Raw genomic sequence first — 23233 nt, 5'->3', positions numbered from 1 at the left:
GACACTCTAACCATTATGGCGATACAATACAATGAGGGAATATACACGCGATATCATGCTACAAGTCCACAAATATAATCACAAGGCACATGTCCATCTGTCCAGTCCTTGGGCTTGGAAAGTCCAAATCGTGTCTAACGTCCGCCTCTCCATGAGTAGTGAGGTAATCAGGGCTCTTTGGGACCCCAGAGGTTCTCCAGCCTGCGTCCCAGCATCAATGCACGCCAAAAACAGGATGATCTTCGTTCAGCTTACCATCCATCTGGATCTGTCGCTTCCCGCATCTGGACGGTTAGAACACCTTCACTAAGATCGGCAAGTTGAGTGAAGGCAGCTTTGGTGAGGTCAACATGTTTGGAACCAGGGGCACAGCCAGCGCAGGAGTCCACCACGCGCACAAAAACACATTTCTTTGAAGTAGTGCACACTATCCAAGACTTAACGCGACGCATATACTAGCAAACACGAGCGGACGCACATTCCAAAAACTTGAAGCATTTGGGGCGTGTCGTCCAGCCGTCCAAAGTCAACGCGCAAGCGAAGGACTCATCCTAGCATGAAGATGAGCCATTGTTCCATGTATTTCCTGAAGCGTACCGTTGGAGCCCATGAAGGGTTTGACCAGCAGCTAGGGTTCAGCAGATCATGGCCGGTGTACCTATGCATATTCTTGTTGGTGAATGCACTTACCCGGCGTGGACTACTCACCAAGTTATTGTCACCGGCTCAGGGCTCCCAATTGCCTTTATGGTGTTGATAATGGACTGAAGCGATCCTAGAACTCCATTCGCAGCCTTCGACACAGACTTGTTACTTGCAGAAGATGTTGTTTTCGCCTTGGACGCTGTCTTGGTGGTAGATTTTGTGGATCTCTTCTTGCTTGACCTTTTACCATGCTTATGGAAGGTCGTCTTTGGTAGAGCCTCTTCGTTCGCATTGATGTCGTCAACTGATCTGGAATACTTGTACTGCAAGTTGGTCACATTGACTGCTTGCCAGCCGTCCCGAGGGTCGAACTGGTAGGTGTCACCCAGAGAATGCGCAGTGCTGTACCTCTTCTCGAGGCTGCCTTGGAGAGCGCTTATATCAGCAGCAGCAGCATTAGACCAGAAGGATGCCAGCAGAGTTGCAGCCAAGAGAACAGAAGAGAGAAAAGCGAGACGAGGCATCTTCCCAAATAGTGTGAACGCGGACGCTGAAGTACCAGTAACGACTTGAGAGATATATGCAGTAAAGACAGGCCTGCCTGAGGGCGCAATGTATAGTTGTGCGGAAAGAATTGAGAAACGAAGACAAGCTGCCGAGATGGGTGAAGAGACGAAGTTGAATTGTGGAACGGCGACACCGTGACAAACATACGACGCGGTACGCGTTCGTCACGTGCTTGTGCCAATCGCGTCGACGGCGCTTGGCTGATTCAGACTCAGAGGCTCGCGCCATGGCCGCGTCTCGTGTCGTGAGTGGGCTCGAGTCACTCGCCGTTCGCTTTCACGTCGCTTTTAAGTTCTCCCTTATAACCTGAGAGGCGTGGAACTTTTCTTCTCTCTACTTTCTTCGTTTAAGCATTACTATGGCTCCCAAAAGTGACACAAAACGTACTCTTACGGGCACAGACCTCCTCCATGCTGACGATGGACTTGGTCATGGCGCGGAAGTAGCACCCTCCATATCTGTGACGTCCAGTAAGTCTCTTGACCTAAGGATGCGCGACGCCAGCCGACAACAATCCACTCCCAGCCTTCAGGGCTACCCTACGGCCGGACAGCAATCCGCCCAAACAAGATGACTTCCTGAGCACAATCAGAAACCCCCCTAGTCACTTGTACTCTCGTTACACGCAAAGTGTCAGCACGCGGGCAGAGCATGTGCTGAGTAAAATCAACGTAAAAGCACTGTCTTCGTTCCGCGCAATCGTTGATGGAATCCTTCTAGGGCGGATATGCCATCACCTACGCATCAGGTTTAGCTGCTTCCTATGCCGTGAGTCCTCCTTATGGCAAAATTGTATCTTTTTCCATCTAGTCGCCTTACGGTGAATTATTACCCAAAGGCGTTAGTATCCTTGCAACCAAAGCGCATTGCTATCTCCGGCGGATATTACGGGTGCCACGAAACCATTCACGTCTACCAGCACACGCGAGGGGGGGACGTGCCAATGATTGACATCAACGACGAGTTTCAGCCAGGTGATCTCTGCTGGTTGGAGACCCCCCTCAACCCGACAGGCGAGGCCAGGCATGTCTACCCCCGTTTTAGATCGATCGGTGATCATACTAACGTACGAAGCAGAGACATCAAGTACTACGCCGACAAGGTACGCGCTAACGGATCAATTTATGGGCAAGAATCGCGGAATCTTAACGGCTGGACTAACGAACCTTGCAGGTGCACGCGGCCGGTGGACGGCTCATAGTTGATTCGACATTCGCTCCTCCACCGCTTCAATACCCGTTCAAATGGGGAGCAGACATGATCCTACACAGCGGTATGCATTTCCGCCCTTACCGATCAACCCGTGTTCTCGTTGTCTGATGCTCCAAAAGGCACGAAATATTTCGGTGGCCACTCTGATCTCCTATGCGGCGTGCTCATCGTTCCAACCGAGGATGAGTGGAAGACGGTGCGTATTGATGGTTATCGGCGATAATCAGCTTGCCTTGCATCTGGTCCCGCATGCCTATAAGTACGCTCATTCGTTCTCATACATGGGATTCTCGCGTCGGCGAGAACTCGCGTATGGGCGCACGTAGGCGTCACGTCTTCCGTGTTCTCGCTACGGGCTGACATTCTTACGTCAAACCTGATCCTGAAAACTGGTTTTATACGCAGCTGTGGTCTCAGCGTACTTTCCTCGGCTCTATGATGGGTTCACTCGAGTCGTGGTTGCTCCTGCGCTCTCTCCGTACATTGCACCTGCGTGTGCCCCGTCAGTCAGAGACTGCTACAAGCCTTGCTCACTGGCTGAGCCAGGCCGCCGGAGTGCGTTCTTTTCCTTCTGTTGTAGCTGACAGCGTTGACCGCCCAACTCTCTCGTTCTAGGGCAAGGCTTGGGATGGAATCCCGGCAGGGCTTATCGACAAGGTCTGGCATTCCAGTCTACAAGGCACGGACGCCAGGGGATTCAAACCCAAGGCACAAATGGAGGGCGGCTGGAATGCGACATTCGCCATCTTTGTGCGTACCCTCAGCAACGCAGGGCTGGTCTCGATCGTTTGTTGACGTCGCGTAGATGACAGACCCGGAGTACGCTAGATTGCTACCGCACTCGCTAACATACTTCGTTGTGAGTACGGCTTCCTCTGCCCGCGATGCGTATCCCTCATTGTCCCCTCTAGCCTGCAACGAGCCTTGGAGGCGTAGAATCGCTCATCGAGCAACGCGCCTCCGTCGACCCCACGGCGGACCCCCGCCTCGTCAGGATTAGCGTTGGTGTCGAAGATCTAGAGGTACGAGATCCGAGGCCACGACTGTCGTCCCTGATTGACGTGCATCTCATCGCATAGGATCTCAAAGATGACCTGCGCCGCGCGCTGCAGGAGATTGTGCGACCCAGGGCAAGGCTATAATTATGCTGTATTATACCCGCCGGCGCGCCGGCGCCGTGTATCTATATGATGTGTCGACAGGTTAGTGAATCCTTAGGCTGGCATGTCGGGCGGCGGAGTTAACGATTCGTGGACCCTGTGCAGACATTACGAACCGCTTCAATCTGCAAATCTCTGTAGAAATATCATTGTCCAGTCGTCGCGCAAATGATTTGATATCCATTACGTTTTTGGTTTGCCCATTATCTGCGGTGATGTGAGGCCTACTCTGCAACCGAACGGATGTGTCTCACCACGCAGAAGCCATGAAGACGTCGCCTACAGCGCTAGCGATGTGACGAGTGTGTTACGTGACTTCGTAAAGTGAAATGTTGCCAGGCAACCTGCACGAAGGTCCTATCTTCTTTTACTCCTGTAGAATTCGAGGAACGCCGCCTTATCCTCCCAGCCAAACCCAACCCGTTTCACCTTGCCAATCTGGGCGATTAGCGATGCACAAGCTTCTGTCAAAATATCACTGTTCTGGCCCGCCGTAAACTCGCTTGTGACAAAGGCACCCGAGCTCGGTGCGTCCGCCAGTGAGAGGAGGCGAATAGAGAGCGTGTACGGTGCGAGAGACGTCGTCAAGGAGAATATATGCGGGAGCGGGTTCAACGCAGAGTAGGGAATCGGGTGTGCTAATGTGGGGCAGAATGTAGTGGGCGGGTCGTAGCTGCATGGTAGAGGTGTGAGTATGAAGCGGAAAGCTGATAGCGGAGCACCCACCGGACACACATGATGAACACCTTGAACTTTGTCAAGGGGACACTGACATCGCGGAATAGCTCTGCGAACCTGAGCAGTCCTCGACCGTTGCTGGTAGTGCACTCGGGAAACACGACCACAGGTCTATCCGCACCACCTCTGATCTCTTCGAGCGACTTGACATCGGAAGATGTCGTGTGAGCTTGAACGGCACTGGGAACATGCCCAGTCGCCCGGAGCATACCGAATAACGACGTTTGACGGAACCCAAGGATGGGCACTCGGGGTGTCGGGGCTCGCGCGGCGGGTGAAGAAATGGCGGCTGAGCCTGTGCCTGTACGCCGGCCTGGTGTTCGCGTTATAGGCGAACTAGGTGTCGCCGCCTGTTGCGCCTGCTCCCCTGCTGCACTTACGGGTAACACAAAGATAGGATTGAACCTAATGAAAGAAATGAGTATCTCCGGAAAGAACAAGCAAAGGCAGTATACCGAAACGCCAGCCAAAGGATTTCGATAGTGGAGACCCAATTCGAGACGATGAGGTCTCCTGCCCCTGGACTCCATGTTTCATTGGTCTTCGAATTTCGCCTACGGGGTGACGTGAGTATTAGACATTCAGACGCGCGTGGATGGTATGCGTACCCTCTTTTACGCGAAACAACCTGGACTGGGATCCATGGCAGCCCAATGAAGAGTAGTGCCAGCCGAGCGAACAACGCAGTGAATACGTGCGATACTACTCTGTACAGAGGGGGGACTGATCTCTGCTCCTGTGAGTGATGTCCGGCAACTGCTAAAGCCGTCTTGCTCACCAGAACTTGACAAACAACCTCCACTATGAGTGCATGTAGGATGCCCAGAATGAGCACGAGCAGGGTCCGCACGAGGCCAATGGCATAGCGTAGAGGCGATGTAGCAATGAGAAGCGCTTCAGAGCCCGTGGGTGGAATCGGCCTCAAAAATGGCTGCCCCGGAAGCACTGTAAGAACGAGGTCGCCGCTGCATAGGATATCTCCAAATTTACCTGAATGCCCGTGCCTGGATCCTGTTAGTGACATTAGGTTCTACACCAACCACGAGAAACGTAGGAAACGCACGCGAAAGGCTGAGAACTTCTCCATCCCCTTCCCAAATCAACACAGGCAAGGCGGGATGGGCGTGCGTATGCACGTCGGGGTCAATAAGGGGTGCCAGAGAAGATGTGATTTGATGACCGCTGCTGGCCGGGATGAGCTCGGTCGCCCGAGGGCGTGATCCGCAGCGTTGATTACCGTTGTGGACGCCGGTGTGCTCCCCGCCCGCGGCTTCTCACCTGCGCATCTCACTTGTGTGTCGACGCTCACCGCCAATCTTGCCCTTTGGGATGACGGCCATCGGCAACAGACTAGTATGGCTTGCCGCTATGCTCAGGCACTACATTACAGCTGCATTCCGGCGGTACCAGAAGCTGACTACCCATGGTAAAGCGAGTCTCATCTACTCCCACTTGTATACAGCTCTCCTGACCACGCCGTCGTCGTTCGCCTAGCTAGTTATTTATCTGGGCTACCGCATGCCTCTACGGCACTCTTGCTTCCATCATCAGTATCATTGGACCCGAACGCATTGGCCAGAGTCTGTACAATCTTGCACAGAGAATTAGCCACCAGCCATATGGCTGGATGATATTGGGTGGTGCACTGGGTGTGTACTCATTCTCATAAATATCATCTTTGAAAACTGACAGTTGTTGCGGCCTGCATGCAGTGTTCGTGTCGTTCCCGCCATGCATCGGTCATACAACCCTCGTCACGCTTTGCGGCTACGCATATGGTATGAAGGGATTCATTGTTGCTGCAGGGGGCTCTCTCTTCGGCTCCGCACTTGCCTTCGTCGTCTTGCGCTTTCTCTTCAGCGAGAGGTTGCGGCGGTGGTCATCGTCCAATGACAAATGGCAAGCTCTCGAAACTGTTGTAGTACGTAGGCATCCGACGTTATAGATGAAGCCAGACTTACAATATACCGTAGGCCGCCAAGGGACTCCCCTTGATCACTCTCATCCGTGCATCCCCTTTCCCTCCATGGGTGTACTCGAATGCACTGTTCGCTGTGAGCTTCTCGCTCGTGCTCATTATGTGTGTTCTCATATTTGTCTAGTCTATAGAGGCTGTCGCGTTGTGGCAGTTTGTCCTTGCGACACTCGTCGTCTTCCCGAAGATTGCTCTCTTCGTCTTTGTCGGATCGCGATTGGCATCCTTGTCTGACGGGGAGCAACGGAGCCATATGGATACCTGTACGCGATCCATTGTATGCTTCTGTCCATCTATTGATGTCGCTTGCAGCCACGAAGATCCTTAACGTAGCAGTATCAATCGGAGGGGTCCTTGTAGCTATAACTGCAAGCTGGTATGTTTTGCTGCGCTTGACACTGTCGCTGGCAATACACGCATTCTGACGTTCGACACAGGATCGTCTACCGCGCCATGCAGGTCGAGATCCGACGGCTCCAGGGCATATCACCGGAGATCGACGAACTAGCAGCCGAAGCGTTGGAGGAGGCCGAGGAGGGCGCGCCTCTCCTTAGAAACTACAACGAAGGCGCTCCTCGCGCCTGATACTAGGTTTCGTAGATGAGGCTGGGCATCGCTCTCTGCATATGTCTGTACTACTGTAATGGACTACGAACGTTATATTTATATTTTTGTGCTATGCTTTGCCTTCTGAGACCCACGGGCTTGACCGGATTCAAGATTGATCAAGATTATTCTCACGAGCATCCTGTCCCCTCAAGATTGAACTAGTAGAAATTTTGGTATTGATGTTCCCGAGGCACTTGCTGGTCACTCCCGGAAGATGCATAAAGTACCTACTATGGCCATCAAGGAGCTGCACACTTGGAGACTAATCGTCGCTAAATTATGGTTACGTTGCTGTTTCCAACCACGTCTATACCGGTTTCATCATCCATTCGATGAAAGTCATCTTGCCATGCTGGTATATACTTGTCAGCTCTCTGTGAGAATACGGCACTTACATTCTGCATCTTCTGCCACTGAACCGCTCGGAAATAGTCAATGTGAACTTCAAGATCGAGCGGTGTCAAATAATTCCTTCTGTTCGCTCCGACATGGGTGATAACATTGAATATATACAAACAACCGTCCTAATCCAAGACAGCAAGATCAGTAGTAATGTAGGAACAATAAGGACAGACTAGCTCCGATGAGAAAGAGGAGTATCCATTTCCTGCTGTCCCTAGCTCTTCGCCTGGCCTCCCTCAGTTGAACATTCCCTTTCTCCACTGTGGCGGCTGTTGCAATTGCATCCTCGTACAGCTGCTCCGTCTGCTCTGTCTGTTTTGTGAGATGCGTGACAAGCTCTGCCTGCAGCGCGCTGATCTCCATCAAGCGTGACTCTGCTTGATGCACAGACGCCAGGGTATCCTGCACCGACTGAAGAATGTTGGCATTCTCCGTCTCGAATTGCATAATCTGCGACGCCGTCAGTTCGAGGTCCTCTTCATCGGTCTCGTCCATAAGGTCGTCTGTGGGCATCTGAATAGGTTTCAGAGTGGCGGTAGAGCTCAGAGCATCGTTTGACTGCGACCCGATCGAGGCAGCAAAACTAGATGCGAGGTTTGTTGCGCCTCCCAGCCAGCTCCCGCTCGACGATGATTCGGCCGGTGACGGAACTGAATCGGCCATATCCATGTACATCGCCTCCCTGGCAGCTCCCGACCCGAGCGTGCGAGTCCGCTCCAGTTGCCGTTTCATCCGTTCTTCTTGCATCTCTTTAAGATTCTGACTGGCCTCAGTCAGGCGTCGACTGAGGTACCACGTAACACTAGCGTGGTGCGCCGCAATGAAGTCGGAAGCCGCGGTCTCATCGTCCTGCCGGAGTCGAGCAGGTAACAACCGCGTGAGAGGGTTCTTTCGACTTGCAGCAAGCTCAGCCCGGCCTGATTGGCAGTAGAGCCGTAGACCCAATGTGAAATGAGTATGTATGAAATAGAGTAACCTTCCCTTACGTTTCTCCACTGCTTCCAGCTCTCTAACTCTCTCAGAACATCGAGACAAAATGACTCTGGCCTGCAGATCAATTTGGTCTCTTTCTTCATTTGACAAGTGGCGGATGTTGGCCCATGACTGGTCTGCGGAACCCAAGTCTATGGTCCGCGAGGATTGCCGTGATAGTGGGGCATGGCGTGAGTCAAGGTTGAGATATGGTTTCCGGACCGCAGCCAGCATGCGGTTGAGAGTATGTATGTGGTTCAACTACAAGGAGGTCAACTTGGTATAAAGCTCATCTCCCAACGACTCACAATAACATATGCCTCAGCTGTGTACTCCTTGTTCAGACGATCCTGACCCTCACGCTGGCCATCTGCAGCGCGTCGCGGTGCGATCCTGCGTCGTTTCGTTTCCGGCAGTGCATCCTGCTTTTCTCTTATAAGATCACGAAGTTCTGGGAGTCTGGACGTTGCAGGCATCTAAAGAAGTATTAAGTAGAAATGTGCCAGTCAAGGAGAGACGGTGCACGCAGGACGTGGTAGTTCTTGAGATTGTGGCTGCTCAGGGCCTCGTATGAGCGCATCCGTGTGCGTGCATCAGACTCGACCAGTCACATGATTGCCAGTCTGCACCGAAGGCGAGGAGCAAGTTTCACCTTGTAACATCGTCAGTCGCGGCGAAGGCACTCCACTCAGTTCTGCTACCAGTGCTCAGCACTCAGTCTCAACACAATGACGGACGTTGCAGGGACGATTCCCACAAACACTGCCGGGGATCCTCCCATGGATGATGGCGAGGAGGAGGAATCCAAGGTCTGTGGCATGTCCAGTTTATGTGCTCACACCTGGCTCATTACTGGTGCTGGCGGTATGGTATAACAGGAGATTCTCCTCATGAAACAAAGAGTTGAAGAAATGGAACGAGAAGCGAACAAATTACGAGAGCTTCAAGCCGCAGCTGAGAAAGCAGAACGAGGCTCTGTGGAAGCAGCCGACACAAGTGTGCCAATGGAAACGGAAGAAGACAAGGCTGCTGCAGACGGCCGGAGCATATTTGTTGGAAATGCAAGAAGCTTCTTGTTGGGATTTGTTACATTGTCATTGAATAGCGTTGGCTTTTTCGCAGGTCGACTACGCAGCCACGCCCGAGGAGATTCAAATGCACTTCCAGGCCTGTGGTGTGATCAATCGTGTCACCATCCTCTGTGATAAGTTTACAGGTCATCCGAAAGGGTCAGTATCTCTCTTGCTACTTGCCGCACGATCAGTGGGCGTGGAACGGGACTGACTATCATTGTTATTCTAGATACGCATATGTAGAATTCGCAGAATCCGACCATGTAGACGCGGCGGTGGCTATGGACAACTCACTCTTCCGGGGTCGATTGATCAAGGTGCGTGCACGCCGTCTGTGGGGTTCTAGTCGCTAACGACTAGCAGGTCACAGCAAAACGAACAAACGTCCCGGGGTTCAACCGTGGCAGGGGGCGAGGCGGGTACCGCGGTGGGTACCGAGGCGGCTATCGGGGTGGTTCATTCGGTTACACCCCATATCGGGCGCGCGGAAGGTGAGGTGCCACAGCTTTATAACACACATTGTCTTCTAAGCTGTCATACTCATCGTAGGGGCCGAGGTCGAGGATTCTAATTCAAAATTCGGACTTTTCACCCAGCTTCTCGCATCGTCTGTACTATTGCTTGTGCATATTGTATTCTACTGGTCGACATGCGCTTCTAATCGCTCTATGCTTTCCATTCGAACTCAGTGCACCATCGAGTACATGTCAGGTTCATGGTTATGCGTCCATTAGATACGAGGTACAAACATGCGTCATGCATAACAGGTGTCAAAACGAGACGGGCTCACGGGTGGACTCTGCACCCGATTCTGTTGGGGCCCGCAATGTTAATTTATCTTGAGACTTTAGGTCTGTCAACGTTTGTCCTCTGTTCGGGTGAAAACCATCGACCACTCAGCCGTAAATGATTCAATGCGCGGGCCCTCTAGCTCCCGATCCGAGGCCCCTTAAGTCCCGTCATTATAAAGCTCACGATATAAGGATAGCTTCGCTGGGCTTGCTAGAACCTGGACTTGATGAATTATGTATTCCTGGTAGCTTTGGTGGGATCTGGCCGGGGCCGTTGAGCTGCGCGCCGTTCGACGCGTGAGTAGGAACGGTCCACGTGATACGCGACAGCACCGTAACTTGAGCGCGTTTGCGGCTACCGCTGGTTCGCTTTCGTCGGCATTCCACGAGAACGGCAGCCAAATATTGTAGGACGCTTGGTGAGGTGGGAGACTTTTGGCTAGAGCGGAACTCAGTGGTTTCTTTCATCCTTAACTGAGTTCATCTCGCCATGATAGACCGGAATGCACCATGTTGCTAAAACATCTGCAAGCGGTATTTGTCGCGTCTTACCGAAATGCCTCCTGCGCCTTAACACTGTACGGCCAACCAGTCGTACACAGAGATGCTTTACGAATGGCGTAAGTGGAAGCACTCAGCACCTTAGGCTAGACCAAGAGGCGCATTGCGGTATGCTGTCCATATTCCATCCAATTACCATCATTCTGACTGGTTGGTAGCCCCGTATCCGAAACGCACACACACATGCAGGACACTCAGCTCCGCAGATGTTGATGTCTCAGTGACAATGCATGGATGGTTACTTCCCGAAAGGTACGTATATGGCGCGTCTAAACATATACAATCATTCCTGACTTTGGCGAAGGAAGGTCAATAAGAAATTGTCTTTCTTCAGCCTGAGAGATCCATATGGGACAGTGCAGCTAGTAGTTTCTGGCAACAGTGATCCCATGGCATTGTCCAAAATGCGTGATGTACCTCCGGAGTCTACCGTGCTGGTGCAAGGTGTTGTTAAAATGCGAGCCAAAGGGCAGCAACGCCCTGTAAGTGTCGGGAAACGTGCTACTTTTCATGGTGTCTTATTATATACCTTGCTCACAGTATCCTGGGGGAGATATCGAAGTGGTCGTCAGCTCCTTTACTCTCCTCAACCCGGCAGATCGCAACCTCCCGTTTGTGCCTTCAGACACAGAGAATTTGGTGAGTCTTATTGCAACTAAAAGAGAAACCACCCTCAGTGGCTAGTGACTAGACACTCATGTTCTTGTCGCTTGGTGCAGGCTAATGAACAGCTCCGCTTACGTTACCGCTACCTCGACCTCCGCAGAAATGAATTGTCCGCAAATATCAGGAAGCGCAGTGATGTAGCCCACATAGTGCGCACTGTGTTTCATGAAAGAGGCAAGCATGACAAGTCATCGACCTACAGGTCATGAATGACCATCTTGCGCAGACTTCACCGAGGTTGAAACGCCCATGTTACTCAAGTCCACCCCGGAAGGTGCACGGGAATTCCTTGTCCCTACTCGAGTTATAGCTCCAGCAACGAACAGCCGAGCCACTCAATCACCTATGTCACCCCTCTTTTATGCCCTCCCGCAATCTCCGCAGCAACCAAAACAGCTCCTCATCGCGTCTGGCGCTGTCGACAGGTACTACCAGCTCGCGCGATGTTTCCGCGATGAAGATGGGCGCAAAGACCGACAACCGGAGTTTACTCAGGTCGATCTTGAGATGGCCTGGGTTAGTTGGGGGGAACTAGAAGCGAATGTTGCATCTCCACAGGAGCAGCCAATACTGACTGCGGAGGCCGACGGCAGTGCGCCTCTCTCCACACGGGATTCGTGGAGGATAGGTGGTCATGAAGTACGCGACGTCGTGGAAGCTGTCGTGCGCCGCATCTGGGCTGAGATTGAGAAAGTGGAGCTACCCCTCCAGTTCCCGGTGATGACCTACAATTCTGCCATGACTCGCTTCGGAAGTGATAAGCCTGACACGAGATTTGGTCTGGAGGTATGTTCTCAACGCGGACAGCATCGGGGATAGGTTTCCCCCAGTTGTGTCACTGATATCTTACATTGCAGGTTGTCGATGTTACCTCCCACCTACCAGCCGCGACCCAGGAAACCTTCGCCGTTCATGGAGAGGCCATCGATGCCTTGATCGTTCGCGAAGACTCTTCAGCTGATCACCCATTCCTCCGCGCTGCTCGTGAACAGGAGCATGGAACTGATCCAGCTATTGTGATTGACGCATTGTATAGATGCATCCCATCAGCTAGCTCACCGAGACCTTCATTGTAGGAACGTATCGAAGTGCGAAGTAACGGCGAAGTCACCCGGTCGCCTGGTCATGTAGGTCAGCTTCTGGGAACGTGCGAATGGGAAGCCTTTAGCAGCGCTCTGAACATGCAAGGTGGTGGGGTGCTTTGGCTGTCGAAGCGTCCTCGCCGCCCAGAGGTGAATGACACCCAGTCTACGCTTTGTACGGTTGCCGATGACTTGTTACGTCTAGGGCGGCTCAACAGCGCTTGGCCGTCTTCGCCTCCAATTAGCCAGCCGTGCACAGGCCTTGGGAGATCTGACATTACCGTCATATCCTCACTTCCTCTGGGTTACCGAGTTCCCCCTCTTCACTCGTGCCGACCCTGACAAGGATTTCCTCGCACATGGACGTTGGAGCAGCTCCCACCATCCTTTTACTGCACCTATGTGGCAGGATATCGGTAAGATGTACGAAGGCAAGATTGCGGAGGTATGTTCCGCCTAGACGCGTCCTAGGGAGGTCCTAATGGCAGGACTATCGTCACAGATCCGAGGCCAACATTACGATCTGGTGCTGAACGGCGTCGAAATAGGTGGAGGCTCGGTTAGGGTCCACGATGCCGATATGCAGGACTACATCTTCAGCAAGATTCTCCAGGTCGAGACCTCCCTGCCAGGCAAAATATCATCGCTGACTCTTCTCATAGCTGGATGAGCAGGAGAAGGCGTCTTTTGACCATCTACTGCATGCACTTCGTTGCGGCGCACCTCCTCACGGGGGTTTTGCCTTTGGTGAGTAGACAAGGTGTACTGGCGTGAGCCCAACTTGACTGAAGCGTGTGTAGGATTCGATCGCCTGATGGCCATCCTCTGCAAAACGGAGTCGATCCGCGACGTGATCGCTTTCCCGAAAACAGGCGCGGGGACAGACCTGCTCTTCAAGAGTCCTGCCCCGGCGAGTAAGGATGTGCTGGCGCAATACGGTATTAGGGCACAGTAAACAAGATCTTGAGTCACATTGCGTCAGACGTATGATACAGGTATATAGGACCTGACAGGAATCGGAGTCCTTTCGAAAGCATGCAGCAAATCAACTGGAAGCGTGAGGAGTCGTACAATAAGTAACAAGCGGGCGCAGAAACGACAGTGAATGAATGGCGAAGGTTGGCGTCCTGTAAATGCTGCCTACGCAAGAAGCTAAGTTGTAATGGGAACTTTGATGGTCTCGTCTGATAGTGGACTGCGACTCCGCTCCGCATGTGGAGTGGAGTCGTCTGAGGGTGTCGACGATGGTGACTGAGCTCGTGCAATTGTTGAATTGCGCGGTGTCGTGGCGTCGGAATGCTGTGTAGGGAAAGCGAACAGGTTCCATGGCCCAGGATCCGACTCCACCGTAGAATGCCCATTAATCAATGGCATCGTGGCGGACCGCTGACCCATCGCCTGCGAAGGGTTCACTTCAGATCCGCCGCCGTCAGTGTCACCGTTTGGCCGCGGATGGCTCTCGTCGATGACGGAGAGCACGCTGCGTAGCTTCGATTCCGACTTGCGTGGATGATGCGATGGCGACGTCGTGGCAGCGGCAGTGCCAGGATGCGAATGTCGTCGATTTCTCGAGGACGGTGGGGACGCGGCGATCGTCGTGTCGACGGTTTGTGGTGACGCCGATCGGATGGGCGATACACTGGCGGAGATGGCGACAGCGCGCGGGCCAGGTGAAGCGGCATCTGCCCAGGCTGCGCTCGCGTCGGGGAAAAAGCCACCTGTGGCCGGAGTCCACGAGCTCTTCGTGGACGGAATGCCGTCGCTACTCTCTAGTTCTGGTGTCGACGATGTCAATGGGCTTGGTGAGGATGATGGCGCATTAGCGATGACGGAGAGGGGAGGGAGGATGGTAAAAATTTGGTTCTCGGACGGTGGAGGCCCGTATGAGTCGAAGGGGTCGGGGACCGTCTGCAACATAGGTTCTATTACCGGGTCCGACCTGGTGCGTGAGATTGACGTGAGATTGGGAGGGTAACACGACTCCAGACAGTCACATACGCTTTGCTCGTGAACCGATCGAAGACGTCCATCGTGGAGCGGACGACAAGGCATACTTTCCCTTGCACGAAGTCCCACACCTCCTCTTCGTGCTCGATGATCTCCTCATAATGTTGTGCCTTGAGCTCATCGAGCTCGTCTACTTGCTTCTGTAGGACAGTAAGGGCTTCGCGGAACGTCTGCAGATCTGGCAACAGCCGAACAGGTCAACAACCGGAAGCGCTATTCAGTTCGTGCACGAACTTCGGCCCTTCTTCTTGAGATTGCTCATTTCAGTCTGTCGGATGATGTTGCTCCTCTCTTGCAATGCCCTCTCATAGCTGTTGGAACGCTCCTGGATGCTCACAGTCATTGGATGCGGATAGATCAGTGCGCGTGAATCCTACGGTCACGATAGTGCGGTAGTTTTCGAGATGTTGACGTAATGGCTTCTCAAATTGCTTGTCCAATGTCTCTGCCTGGATTTGCATGCATTCAGACCTCGACTTTTACCCGATTGCAGGGAACTCACAAGCACATGGAAGTGATTGTTGATGAGGTGGTGCAGTCCAGACGCAACCTGGAGGCGCGTTCCGGACTCGTAGTTCGGGCCCTTAAGACTGATGCACGGTAAGTGATCGCGTTGGAGAAATCCTGACAGAGGAACTTACCTAGCACAAGTACCCATAGCGTCCGCAAAGCCAGCCGTCGCCCGCGACATGGTAAGCAGAGCGGTGCGATAAGCTGCGCATTTGTTCACAAGCTGGACGACAGCACGTCCTATCAGCCAAGCCAACATGCGCAGCGGACCCGCCGACACCCACATCCTCATACGCCTGCAGGCTGACCTTCAAGTGTGCGCGGGTGATAATCTTCTGGGGGCCGTCTGGGCCGAAATTAAGGACGGATGCGTTCGTGGTCTCGGAGAATGTAGGTGAGGTCGCCCTGGGAGAGGACTCACGCTGAGGCGAGAGAGCCTGTGAGCGGAGAGAGCGGACGCGAGGCATAATCCCGGGAGAAAGCTATGGTACACAGTGAGGACGAGACAGATAGACGGCAACCGGATGGAGAGGGACCAAGCAGAAGACCGGGGCTGCTCAGGTACGGTCCGGCGCCCACCCCAGGCCCATCCCCAGGCACGTGTTCCCCCGCCCATGCGCGCTTATCATCGCGTCAATGTCCGACATGTGCTCGCATTGAGCAGTCACAGGTATATTCGCCAAAACAGAACATCCTCACTACTACGTCCCCAGAGCCTTCTCAAGGAATGTTACCGCGTCATCGACTTTCAACCACGCATCAGGCTGGCCCTCCTCAACCACGCACCCATCCTGCTCGCCCCCAGTATACTCGGCTGCCACACCCACATATACGTCTTGTCCAGTAGAACGCGAGTGCGCCAATTGAAAGCGGACGAATCGCCATCCTTGCGGAACCACTCCGTCAATGCGGACCCGATTCCGAGGCACATCATACTCGATGCGACTGAAGTCGAAGCCAAGGCCGAGGCCGAGCGCTTTCGTGTACGCCTCTTTCAACGTCCAGATGAGATAGAAGCGTCGGAGTGCTTCCGTTTCCTGGAGGGATGGTAGCAAAAGAATATTGCGCTCTAGTGGAGTTAGCTAAAAGCAAGGAGTGCATCGTCTTCAGAATTTGCTGTACATTAAATCACAGCCGGACACACCTGGTCGTTGACGATAGTCACAAATCCAGCAAACGTTTCACGTCTGGGTAGCTGCAACTTCATGACATCTACGCCGATCCTGTATGCTGGTGGATCATGGTACAGACCGGGACTACAATCATACGCCATAGCAACTAGTCCACTGTCATGTGTGATGTTGTAGCCAATTGGGAACTGAAGCATAGATTGTCTACTCTTCGAGAATGTTCGGAAGGAGTAGTATATGTCAGGAGTAATCTATATCTGAGGTAAATGCCTCACTATGTAGGGCTTTCCGGATTCTGTCCGTCCGAATGTCATGCCATCTGGAGTGATCCCTTGTTGTATGAGTAGCATGCGCGGCAGGAGACGTCCGATCAGGCCTCCTGTGAGATTCTGCGGTATCAGTACAGCAATATAAATACTCTTAAGAATAGAACATACGAATACTGTCTATTTTGTGGTAAAATCGTTGGAGGCGCTGCCTGGAATCCGCATCCACAAGCTCAAGGCCCCGCTGATATAGCTGAAATGCAGCCGCCTAGGCATCCGAGAAAAACCGTATTGAAGACTGACGCACGTCCTCTAGGTCCGATACTGCATTCTCATCCAGAGTCACAGCCCAGACCTGCATGGCGTGAACGTGGAGGTTATGAGCGAGTACAACAAGCGCCCACAACTGATCGCCCTCGGTCCGTGCGATCAGGGCGATCGACGGACCGGAGAGATCAAGATCCATTCAGCGGGGCCGCCGTTGGGTTTGCCTCATCCCATCGTCTCATCATATCACACTTGGAAGCAGTTCAATCCGTCCGCATCATGTCGAGCTCGGGCACATCTGAGGAGAGCGAAAGGATCTTCGTGTCTCTGGGCATGTTCATCATCGACGACTTCCAGTTCCACGACGAGAATGATAAGCCAACCGGGCGGACGCTCCCTCCCCAGGTGAGTACCTTGTCTGTTACTGTGGCCTTTTCAGACTTCGAACACGTCCAATTAGATTGGAGGTGGGGGGACATATGCTACTGTGGGCGCACGTATATGGTGAACAGCTTCATGGACAGCGAAGGCTGTGTCTGACAATACAACAGGCTCCCCGCCGAGAAAGTGGGCATGATCATTGATAGAGGCCATGACTTCCCGGAGGACATACAGAAGAAACTAGACACATATGGCACGGATACGTGGCTCTACAGGGACGACCAGCAGCGCGTCACTACCCGTGCTCTCAATTCATATCGAGGTGATTATAGAGGGTATAGTTCTTTGCGCAAGATTACATAGGACGTGTATACTGAGACGCCCCCGTCATAGGTTTCAATATACCACACCTCGTGTCAGGATCACGCCCAGAGACCTGTCTAGGACTAAGCTCTACAGGCCGAAGATGCTCCATTTCATCTGCTCCCCAACACGAGCTGCTGCGATTGTGTCTGACATAGAGAAAGAACTGGACTGGAAGCCAATCACCATATACGAACCAATCCCCGTACGTGCCACCTGCTAATTCGATTGGGTTTGGTCGTGTTAATAGAAGATCTTGCACTTGCAAAGCAAGGACAGATGCGTACCTGAAGAACTACCCGCGCTGATAGAAGTGCTTTCCTCCATATCGATATTGAGGTGTGGTATCTTGTCGATCCTCACTATCCGAGGGAGGTCCGTTAATCGTCCATCGCGCATAGCCCCAATGCCGAGGAAGCTATGTCGTTGCTCTCCATGACAGGTGCACCTACGAAGTCCCTCGTAGAGACTGCGTGTGCGAGGCTACTCGATTATGGAGTCGGGCAAGACGGCACGGGCACGGTCATCATCCGCAGCGGTGCGATGGGGGCGTACGTGGCAAGTAGAAGCAAGCCTGGACGATGGGTCCCTGCTTTCTGGACCTCGGAAGATGCATCGAAGCATGTGGTCGATGTCACAGGTTTGTGCAGTTCTGACATAAGCGACGCCTGGCAAATTACGCAATTCTTGCAGGTGCTGGCAATAGTTTCCTCGGAGGTCTTGCGGCTGGATTGTACGAGACTGCAGGGGACGCATACCAAGGTGCGTTCTGGTGATTCGATATATACATCTACGTCCAAGCTAAAGGCTACAATTATCAGCTACTTTATACGGCACTGTATCAGCTTCGTTCGTAATCGAGCAAGAAGGCCTGCCCAGGCTAATGCAGACCCCTGACCACACCGGTCACGAACTCGAGGAATGGAACGGAGATTTGCCTCGAAGGAGGCTAAGGGATTTACAGGACCGACTGCAGAAGATTACATACTAGCTAATAACTCAGAGAGGATTACAACAGAACCAGATACTGATACGTATGCGGGTGCGGGTGGTCGTACAAGGTATACAGCGCTGCTCCAATGTCCCTCGTGACAGGCGAAAACGATACGGGCGAGGTTTACTGCTGGGCAGATTGGAACCGCGCGCGGCTGGCTGCGAAGAGCTCTTCTTGCTGCTTGAGGAGTTCCTCCTCCGTGAGGCCAGACTGTTCGAGCTTCGATACCTTCTTCTCCCGGTCCTGTGAGAAGATGGGATTAGGGGAGACATTGCTTCGAGAAGGGCTCCCTACGCACCTTCTGCTGCTGCTTGTGATCCTTCAACACATCCTGCACCTCTTCAGTGAACGACTCGAATCCGAGATGCTAAGTAACACCAGTGTCAGCAATACCGACGAGGAACGGTAGACACTGCACACCTTCAGCGCCGAAATAATATGTTCGGGCGCAATCGTCTTCTTCGACTCCTTCTCACAGATTTCGTTGGCCTCCGAGGATATTAGATGTATGAACTCTGAGCAGCATGGGACCGAATGAGAATGCAAATTTTCCGTACGAGGACGATGGATCACTTCACCTACACAACATTCGATCACCAAGTCTCGCGTCTCCTTCGCGCACGACACGTCACGAGGCAATAATTCTGAGCACACGGACTGTTAACTGCAGGGGAAAAGCAAAGAGAGCATCAACGGCCTACCTGCGATCATTTTAGCAACGGTCGCCTTCGGCAGCGACAGGTCCTCGTCGGATCCCGGTATGCCTCCAGTCTCGCGGTCCGACATTTATGCGTAGTGTTCCGGACAGGCTAGCGAGCGTTAGGACGAGATGCAAGGGGGGCCGGAATGGGAGGCTGAGGACGACCCCCCAGCGCGGGGAAGAGCCTCTATTATAGCGCAGACCTGTCTGCGGGAAGACTTTCGAAGTCCGCACGTGCTCTCTTGATCGCCCACCATCATGTCTACAGTACGTCCCCAGTTGCGCAAAAAATGACCGCGAAACTCACAGCTACGTCGTATCGTGCAGGTCAACCCGGTGAATCCCAAGCCTTTCATCCAGGAGCTCACTGGGAAGCCGGTGTACGTGAGACTGAAGTGGGGTCTCGAGTACAAGGGATTCTTGGTCAGTACAGACGGTTACATGAATCTTCAGGTGCGTGTTGCACTCCTTCCTTGCGTTGCATCGCTTCGTTTGACAAACTCTCCATATATACAAGCTTGCAAACACGGAGGAATTCCAGGATGGAAAGTCGAATGGTGCCCTAGGAGAGGTGTTCATCCGGTATGTCTCGCGTACATCTTCTGTCGCCGCGTACTTAGCTGATGCCAACGCCGGCCAGGTGTAACAACGTGCTGTATATTATAAGTATCACCTATCCTCTCTACTGGTAGTCGATCTGACAATATGCTTCGTAAACACAGGGAGGCACCACAAGAGTGAAAACATCTCTTTTTTTGCTTGCTCTGTATCATATGTTTCCTCCGGCGACAAAAAGGCATCTGCCCTCTCATCAATCCTCGTGTACCGCAAAGACTGTTCAATTCAATTATGTTGCCACATGCTGCGACTCAAGCAATGTCACTCTAATACAATGCGTCATCCTGGGCTAGTCTATTCAGGGAGGTCCTTGTGTGGCGTCTCGCCAAATTGGTACCACCAAGGTATCTGGATAGATCACAATGGCGTGAGGTACAAGCCGGCCTCAACGTATGTGGCGGAATGGCCACCCAAGCGACAAATGAACGGTTCAGGGTCATACAGGCAGATCTGAACCAAAGCCACCACTCATTCAAGAACCATCTTCGCCTTCAGGGGTATGTATGGGCATGTCCAGCCCCACCCGTCGCGCGGTGGCTTTGATTCTTTCTTCTGTGGTGAGGTCATGCAAAGGGTTATAGCGGTCCAACAATGTCTGCATATGTGGTAAGTCCAGGCACGAGCTTAGGCAAACGCCACTCAGGGGGGCATACCTTGTGCATCCGTTGCGAGCGCATGAAGGTCAGGGCGTTCTGGAGATCATAATCAAAGCGATTCGAGCCACTTCGGTGTCCCTGCTCGAAGATGACACGAAAATTGGTGGCGGTCGTCTTTGGCCTGGCCTCTCGGGATAGTATTGACTAGACGCGCTCAGATCAGGACATTGCAATGCTCAGAATCGGAAGATAGACGAACAGCTCTGTTGACCTCTCTGATAAGAGAGCGACAGACAGCCCGATCCATGGCCGCGGAAACTGGGACTGAGCTGGAGTTTGATCGAATTAGGGTGGTTCCGGAGAAGCGCTTTGTCGTGAGGCAAATGATCACGGTCACGTGGCCATTCAACCACAGATCCCTGATCGCTTTGGCCTTTCCCGCGGCTTTGACCGTCTTGCTTTAATGCCAAACTCAGCGGCCCTCTACGGGCCACACCGTCCCATCATCTCGCGATACATAAGGCCTGCTGCTTTGGCAGATACCGCATCTCACCCCCAATCCTCCCTTCGCCACTCTCATCATGTCAAAAAGGCCAACTCCGAAGACGGGCATCAGAGGATACGAGCAGTCGGACTCTGAAGACGAGAAGCGTAGATCAGACGCTAGGTATATGCCGGATGTGTGTTCGTCATCACTATGGTGGCGGCGCGTCTTGCTAACTTGTAGCCCATAGCGTCTTGCAAGCATGACTATCACCAATGACACTCCGTGGCTTGTGGCTGGCCCATCCAGGCAGTCCCGAGCAAGCCAGGCGAAGATCAAACACACTCACAAGAAGCGCGAAAACAAGATCAAGAAGAAATCTAAGACTCCTGCGGGCCCGAACGCGAAGACCATGGAACAAATCAGGATGGATATAAAAAAGGCCCACATGAGGGCCAACGCCAATCGCGACAAGTCGGACTGGTGTTATATCTACGTTGGCAATGTAAGTGTATCAACGCAAGGATGTCAACGTTCACTGAAGATGTTCACATCGTTCATAGCTGAACAAGGAGATCACCGAGAGAGACTTGGCACGGACGTTTAGACGTTTTGGACATGTCCATCACGTGGAGATACGTGTTACGCAGGGTTGTCCTTACATTGATAATGAACGTCCAAACCTTCAAAGCCCGCGATATGCGACGATCGAGTTCTACTCCATCGGCGCGGCTCAACGTGCGCTGGATCTCAATGGGTATTCTCTGTTGGGCACGAAGCTAGCGGTGCGTACATTTCCGATAACGTACTTGCCATACTGATTCGTGTCGCATTTAGGTATGTTTGAGCCCTGGCGATTTGCCGGAACATAAGGCCATTGAGGTTCAATACGCGGAGAATAGGGACACTCCTTTACCACCGCCCAAATCCGAGTACGTTCGCAGTTTTAGCCGGAGTGCCCTCACTGACCTTAGCCGTTAGAAGAGCTGTGAAAGCGGAACCCACCATCATGATCAAAAAGTCGTCGCGGCGTCCGCTGAACTGGCCAGAATACTATTCACCTGAGGAGGCAGAGGTGCTAGAGATCTGTTCACCTGAGGAGGAATATGTGCCAGAGGACGCCTCTTCGCAAGAGATTCCTTCACGCGCAGGACCTTCACGGGCGGGCCCATCGCGAATTCAACTTTCGAGAGCTAATGCCCGTGTGTTCGATCAGGACTATGCTCCCGCACCGACTGGACCCGCAACACCGCAGCCACTGTCTAGACGCGTCCTCATGGGCTTCTCGTTTGCAAACTGTGTGGTATAATTTTTGTTATTCATAAGCTCATCGTCCTTGTTTTAGTAGATTTATTCAGCTCCATCACGCCTAGACTTGGGTCGTTCCACGTTCCTTTTCTGACCATGGGTTATCGTGGTCTCCTGTTAATGCTCATGTCTGTAATCTATTGTACACGATATGTAGCATAGCCATCAATGATCTAGTGTTTTGTGTGAATTGAAGTCCGACAATGCGCAGTGGGATGTCTTGGAATGATGGAGGTGCTTCGTAAGCCGGACCGCCAATCAAACAGCCCCGTCGCGACTTGCGACCAACAGCTGGCGGTTCCGTCCAGTCTATCCAGTCCCTTTGCGGGCTGCTTCTATCCCTCATCTTTCTCGACACGTCGTCACCTACCCAACTAGCTGGATGGCACCTGCCTGGTAGTTCTGCGAGGCGTAACAGGTCAGTACCTGACATAGCCGCTTGCCACTTGACATTAGCTCATGGATCCTCCATAGCGTGGCCGTCTCTTCTACTTGTCTCTACTTGCCAGGTCATTGATTATCGCCATGGACACAATGTCGAGAAGTCCAGCTTTAAATCCTACATCGACACCCTTCTTTCCTGGAGGAATGCGGTCGAACGAGGAGGACGGAAGGGCGTCCGGTCTCGGCTTCAGGCTGTCGATGAACAGGGAGCAGCAGTACAGCACATCAGCCTCGACTCTCTCCATCTCACCCTCAGACTATCGTTCTGTGAGGTCTTCTCCGAGTCCGCTGCAGGATGAGCGTGATCGCAAGCCGGAGCCCGGTACCCAGTTCAATCCTCCGGCGGACGAGACGCGTCACTCTCCCGCCACCAGCTCCCTCAACGAGGCCGACCGGACGTATTCTGTCAATGACAGACAGCTCGCAAGGAGTCTATCCGGAAACACGCAAGATGGTGACGATACCCCGGGACCATTACAATCCAACGGTGCGCTGGCGTCAAGCGGTTCTTTCTATGGCAACATTCTGGGGCGCGGGCGGGATCGTCTCAATACTCCCCCAGTAATCTTGGATACCGGAAACTCTAGGTCGTCGTTCATGCATCCTCCGTTCCTCTCCTCGTCCCCGGCGTCATCTTTAGACTCTGGCAGTCACTTTGCGAACAGCGTTGACCTGCCGTCGAGCTTTGATGCTCAACTCAAATCGTCACCTT

The 23233-nt window shown here is 52.9% G+C and overlaps 14 protein-coding genes across 14 annotated transcripts; 7 read left to right on the top strand and 7 right to left on the bottom strand.

The window, feature by feature from the left end:
* Positions 1-167: 167 nt before the first annotated feature.
* POSPLADRAFT_1047826 (hypothetical protein) lies at positions 168-1169 on the bottom strand (the record flags this gene model as incomplete). Its single annotated transcript, XM_024479370.1, has 5 exons — positions 168-201; positions 256-427; positions 479-551; positions 598-658; positions 709-1169. 5 exons carry the CDS (start codon positions 1167-1169, stop codon positions 168-170), a joined length of 801 nt encoding a protein of 266 aa, XP_024337163.1.
* A 310-nt stretch (positions 1170-1479) lies between these two features.
* Positions 1480-3776, top strand: POSPLADRAFT_1066693 (hypothetical protein). Its single transcript, XM_024482100.1, has 13 exons — positions 1480-1682; positions 1738-1883; positions 1933-1980; positions 2051-2235; positions 2290-2314; positions 2386-2485; positions 2544-2620; positions 2830-2979; positions 3040-3174; positions 3230-3283; positions 3336-3446; positions 3504-3626; positions 3690-3776. The coding sequence occupies exons 1-12, from the start codon at positions 1571-1573 to the stop codon at positions 3564-3566; spliced, it is 1206 nt and encodes a 401-aa protein (XP_024337162.1). The 5' UTR covers positions 1480-1570; the 3' UTR covers positions 3567-3626; positions 3690-3776.
* Positions 3777-3941: 165 nt separating this feature from the next.
* Positions 3942-5409, bottom strand: POSPLADRAFT_1047824 (hypothetical protein; the record flags this gene model as incomplete). Its single annotated transcript, XM_024479369.1, has 7 exons — positions 3942-4352; positions 4380-4400; positions 4424-4727; positions 4778-5052; positions 5101-5253; positions 5313-5333; positions 5386-5409. The coding sequence occupies 7 exons, from the start codon at positions 5407-5409 to the stop codon at positions 3942-3944; spliced, it is 1209 nt and encodes a 402-aa protein (XP_024337161.1).
* Positions 5410-5625: 216 nt separating this feature from the next.
* POSPLADRAFT_1040570 (hypothetical protein) lies at positions 5626-6961 on the top strand. The gene is made up of 7 exons (XM_024477761.1): positions 5626-5753; positions 5821-5971; positions 6035-6242; positions 6295-6376; positions 6425-6560; positions 6610-6673; positions 6735-6961. The coding sequence occupies exons 1-7, from the start codon at positions 5652-5654 to the stop codon at positions 6880-6882; spliced, it is 891 nt and encodes a 296-aa protein (XP_024337160.1). The 5' UTR covers positions 5626-5651; the 3' UTR covers positions 6883-6961.
* A 434-nt stretch (positions 6962-7395) lies between these two features.
* Positions 7396-8825, bottom strand: POSPLADRAFT_1182889 (hypothetical protein). Its single transcript, XM_024488955.1, has 3 exons — positions 8589-8825; positions 8295-8541; positions 7396-8225 (listed from the first exon to the last, which is right to left on the bottom strand). Exons 1-3 carry the CDS (start codon positions 8754-8756, stop codon positions 7450-7452), a joined length of 1191 nt encoding a protein of 396 aa, XP_024337159.1. The 5' UTR covers positions 8757-8825; the 3' UTR covers positions 7396-7449.
* Positions 8826-9008: 183 nt separating this feature from the next.
* POSPLADRAFT_1047821 (hypothetical protein) lies at positions 9009-9848 on the top strand (the record flags this gene model as incomplete). Its single annotated transcript, XM_024479368.1, has 5 exons — positions 9009-9089; positions 9159-9341; positions 9403-9509; positions 9583-9670; positions 9717-9848. The coding sequence occupies 5 exons, from the start codon at positions 9009-9011 to the stop codon at positions 9846-9848; spliced, it is 591 nt and encodes a 196-aa protein (XP_024337158.1).
* Positions 9849-10530: 682 nt separating this feature from the next.
* POSPLADRAFT_1066690 (hypothetical protein) lies at positions 10531-13408 on the top strand (the record flags this gene model as incomplete). Its single annotated transcript, XM_024482099.1, has 13 exons — positions 10531-10568; positions 10642-10813; positions 10864-10957; positions 11010-11187; positions 11246-11344; positions 11425-11545; positions 11598-12157; positions 12229-12355; positions 12533-12603; positions 12659-12898; positions 12956-13066; positions 13116-13200; positions 13254-13408. Exons 2-13 carry the CDS (start codon positions 10648-10650, stop codon positions 13406-13408), a joined length of 2007 nt encoding a protein of 668 aa, XP_024337157.1. The 5' UTR covers positions 10531-10568; positions 10642-10647.
* A 476-nt stretch (positions 13409-13884) lies between these two features.
* Positions 13885-15431, bottom strand: POSPLADRAFT_1085221 (hypothetical protein; the record flags this gene model as incomplete). Its single annotated transcript, XM_024483033.1, has 8 exons — positions 13885-14020; positions 14072-14392; positions 14452-14638; positions 14695-14785; positions 14838-14909; positions 14963-15050; positions 15102-15193; positions 15255-15431. Coding segments are annotated over 8 exons (1164 nt in total), but the record flags the coding sequence as incomplete, so codon positions are not given.
* A 192-nt stretch (positions 15432-15623) lies between these two features.
* POSPLADRAFT_1171435 (hypothetical protein) lies at positions 15624-16727 on the bottom strand (the record flags this gene model as incomplete). Its single annotated transcript, XM_024488135.1, has 5 exons — positions 15624-16052; positions 16115-16309; positions 16376-16479; positions 16538-16634; positions 16692-16727. 5 exons carry the CDS (start codon positions 16725-16727, stop codon positions 15672-15674), a joined length of 813 nt encoding a protein of 270 aa, XP_024337155.1. The 3' UTR covers positions 15624-15671.
* A 185-nt stretch (positions 16728-16912) lies between these two features.
* On the top strand, positions 16913-18368 carry POSPLADRAFT_1147632 (hypothetical protein; the record flags this gene model as incomplete). Its single annotated transcript, XM_024486087.1, has 8 exons — positions 16913-17038; positions 17094-17137; positions 17185-17349; positions 17408-17582; positions 17652-17716; positions 17779-18017; positions 18071-18139; positions 18199-18368. The coding sequence occupies 8 exons, from the start codon at positions 16913-16915 to the stop codon at positions 18366-18368; spliced, it is 1053 nt and encodes a 350-aa protein (XP_024337154.1).
* A 126-nt stretch (positions 18369-18494) lies between these two features.
* On the bottom strand, positions 18495-19157 carry POSPLADRAFT_1047816 (hypothetical protein; the record flags this gene model as incomplete). Its single annotated transcript, XM_024479367.1, has 5 exons — positions 18495-18614; positions 18670-18738; positions 18792-18886; positions 18950-19015; positions 19073-19157. The coding sequence occupies 5 exons, from the start codon at positions 19155-19157 to the stop codon at positions 18495-18497; spliced, it is 435 nt and encodes a 144-aa protein (XP_024337153.1).
* Positions 19158-19398: 241 nt separating this feature from the next.
* On the top strand, positions 19399-19763 carry POSPLADRAFT_1147178 (hypothetical protein; the record flags this gene model as incomplete). The annotated part of the gene is made up of 3 exons (XM_024486033.1): positions 19399-19524; positions 19589-19653; positions 19712-19763. Coding segments are annotated over 3 exons (243 nt in total), but the record flags the coding sequence as incomplete, so codon positions are not given.
* Positions 19764-19962: 199 nt separating this feature from the next.
* POSPLADRAFT_1182874 (hypothetical protein) lies at positions 19963-20620 on the bottom strand. The gene is made up of 3 exons (XM_024488954.1): positions 20545-20620; positions 20343-20489; positions 19963-20284 (listed from the first exon to the last, which is right to left on the bottom strand). The coding sequence occupies exons 1-3, from the start codon at positions 20590-20592 to the stop codon at positions 20162-20164; spliced, it is 318 nt and encodes a 105-aa protein (XP_024337151.1). The 5' UTR covers positions 20593-20620; the 3' UTR covers positions 19963-20161.
* Positions 20621-21244: 624 nt separating this feature from the next.
* On the top strand, positions 21245-21557 carry POSPLADRAFT_1081287 (hypothetical protein; the record flags this gene model as incomplete). The annotated part of the gene is made up of 2 exons (XM_024483000.1): positions 21245-21274; positions 21333-21557. Coding segments are annotated over 2 exons (255 nt in total), but the record flags the coding sequence as incomplete, so codon positions are not given.
* Between the last annotated feature and the right edge of the window lie 1676 nt (positions 21558-23233).

Source organism: Postia placenta (genome assembly GCF_002117355.1).
Source record: "Postia placenta MAD-698-R-SB12 unplaced genomic scaffold POSPLAscaffold_10, whole genome shotgun sequence".
NCBI lineage: Eukaryota > Fungi > Basidiomycota > Agaricomycetes > Polyporales > Adustoporiaceae > Rhodonia > Rhodonia placenta.
This window is presented reverse-complemented; position numbering and strand designations above follow the sequence as displayed.

Bases quoted from the DNA above. Each gene is read 5' to 3' on its own strand.
- POSPLADRAFT_1066693 (XM_024482100.1), top strand. From the start codon at position 1,571: ATGGCTCCCAAAAGTGACACAAAACGTACTCTTACGGGCACAGACCTC. The intron at 2,236-2,289 runs GCATGTCTACCC...CGTACGAAGCAG, and splicing joins AACCCGACAGGCGAGGCCAG to AGACATCAAGTACTACGCCG. The intron at 2,980-3,039 runs GTGCGTTCTTTT...CTCTCGTTCTAG, and splicing joins GGCTGAGCCAGGCCGCCGGA to GGCAAGGCTTGGGATGGAAT.
- POSPLADRAFT_1040570 (XM_024477761.1), top strand. From the start codon at position 5,652: ATGACGGCCATCGGCAACAGACTAGTATGGCTTGCCGCTATGCTCAGG. The intron at 5,754-5,820 runs GCGAGTCTCATC...TCGCCTAGCTAG, and splicing joins AGCTGACTACCCATGGTAAA to TTATTTATCTGGGCTACCGC. The intron at 6,674-6,734 runs GTATGTTTTGCT...CGTTCGACACAG, and splicing joins GTAGCTATAACTGCAAGCTG to GATCGTCTACCGCGCCATGC.
- POSPLADRAFT_1182889 (XM_024488955.1), bottom strand. From the start codon at position 8,756: ATGCCTGCAACGTCCAGACTCCCAGAACTTCGTGATCTTATAAGAGAA. The intron at 8,542-8,588 runs GTGAGTCGTTGG...ACCTCCTTGTAG, and splicing joins CAGCTGAGGCATATGTTATT to TTGAACCACATACATACTCT. The intron at 8,226-8,294 runs GTAAGGGAAGGT...ACTGCCAATCAG, and splicing joins GCTGGAAGCAGTGGAGAAAC to GCCGGGCTGAGCTTGCTGCA.
- POSPLADRAFT_1182874 (XM_024488954.1), bottom strand. From the start codon at position 20,592: ATGGATCGGGCTGTCTGTCGCTCTCTTATCAGAGAGGTCAACAGAGCT. The intron at 20,490-20,544 runs GTTCGTCTATCT...GAGCGCGTCTAG, and splicing joins TCAGAGAGGTCAACAGAGCT to TCAATACTATCCCGAGAGGC. The intron at 20,285-20,342 runs GTATGCCCCCCT...CCACATATGCAG, and splicing joins GCTCGCAACGGATGCACAAG to ACATTGTTGGACCGCTATAA.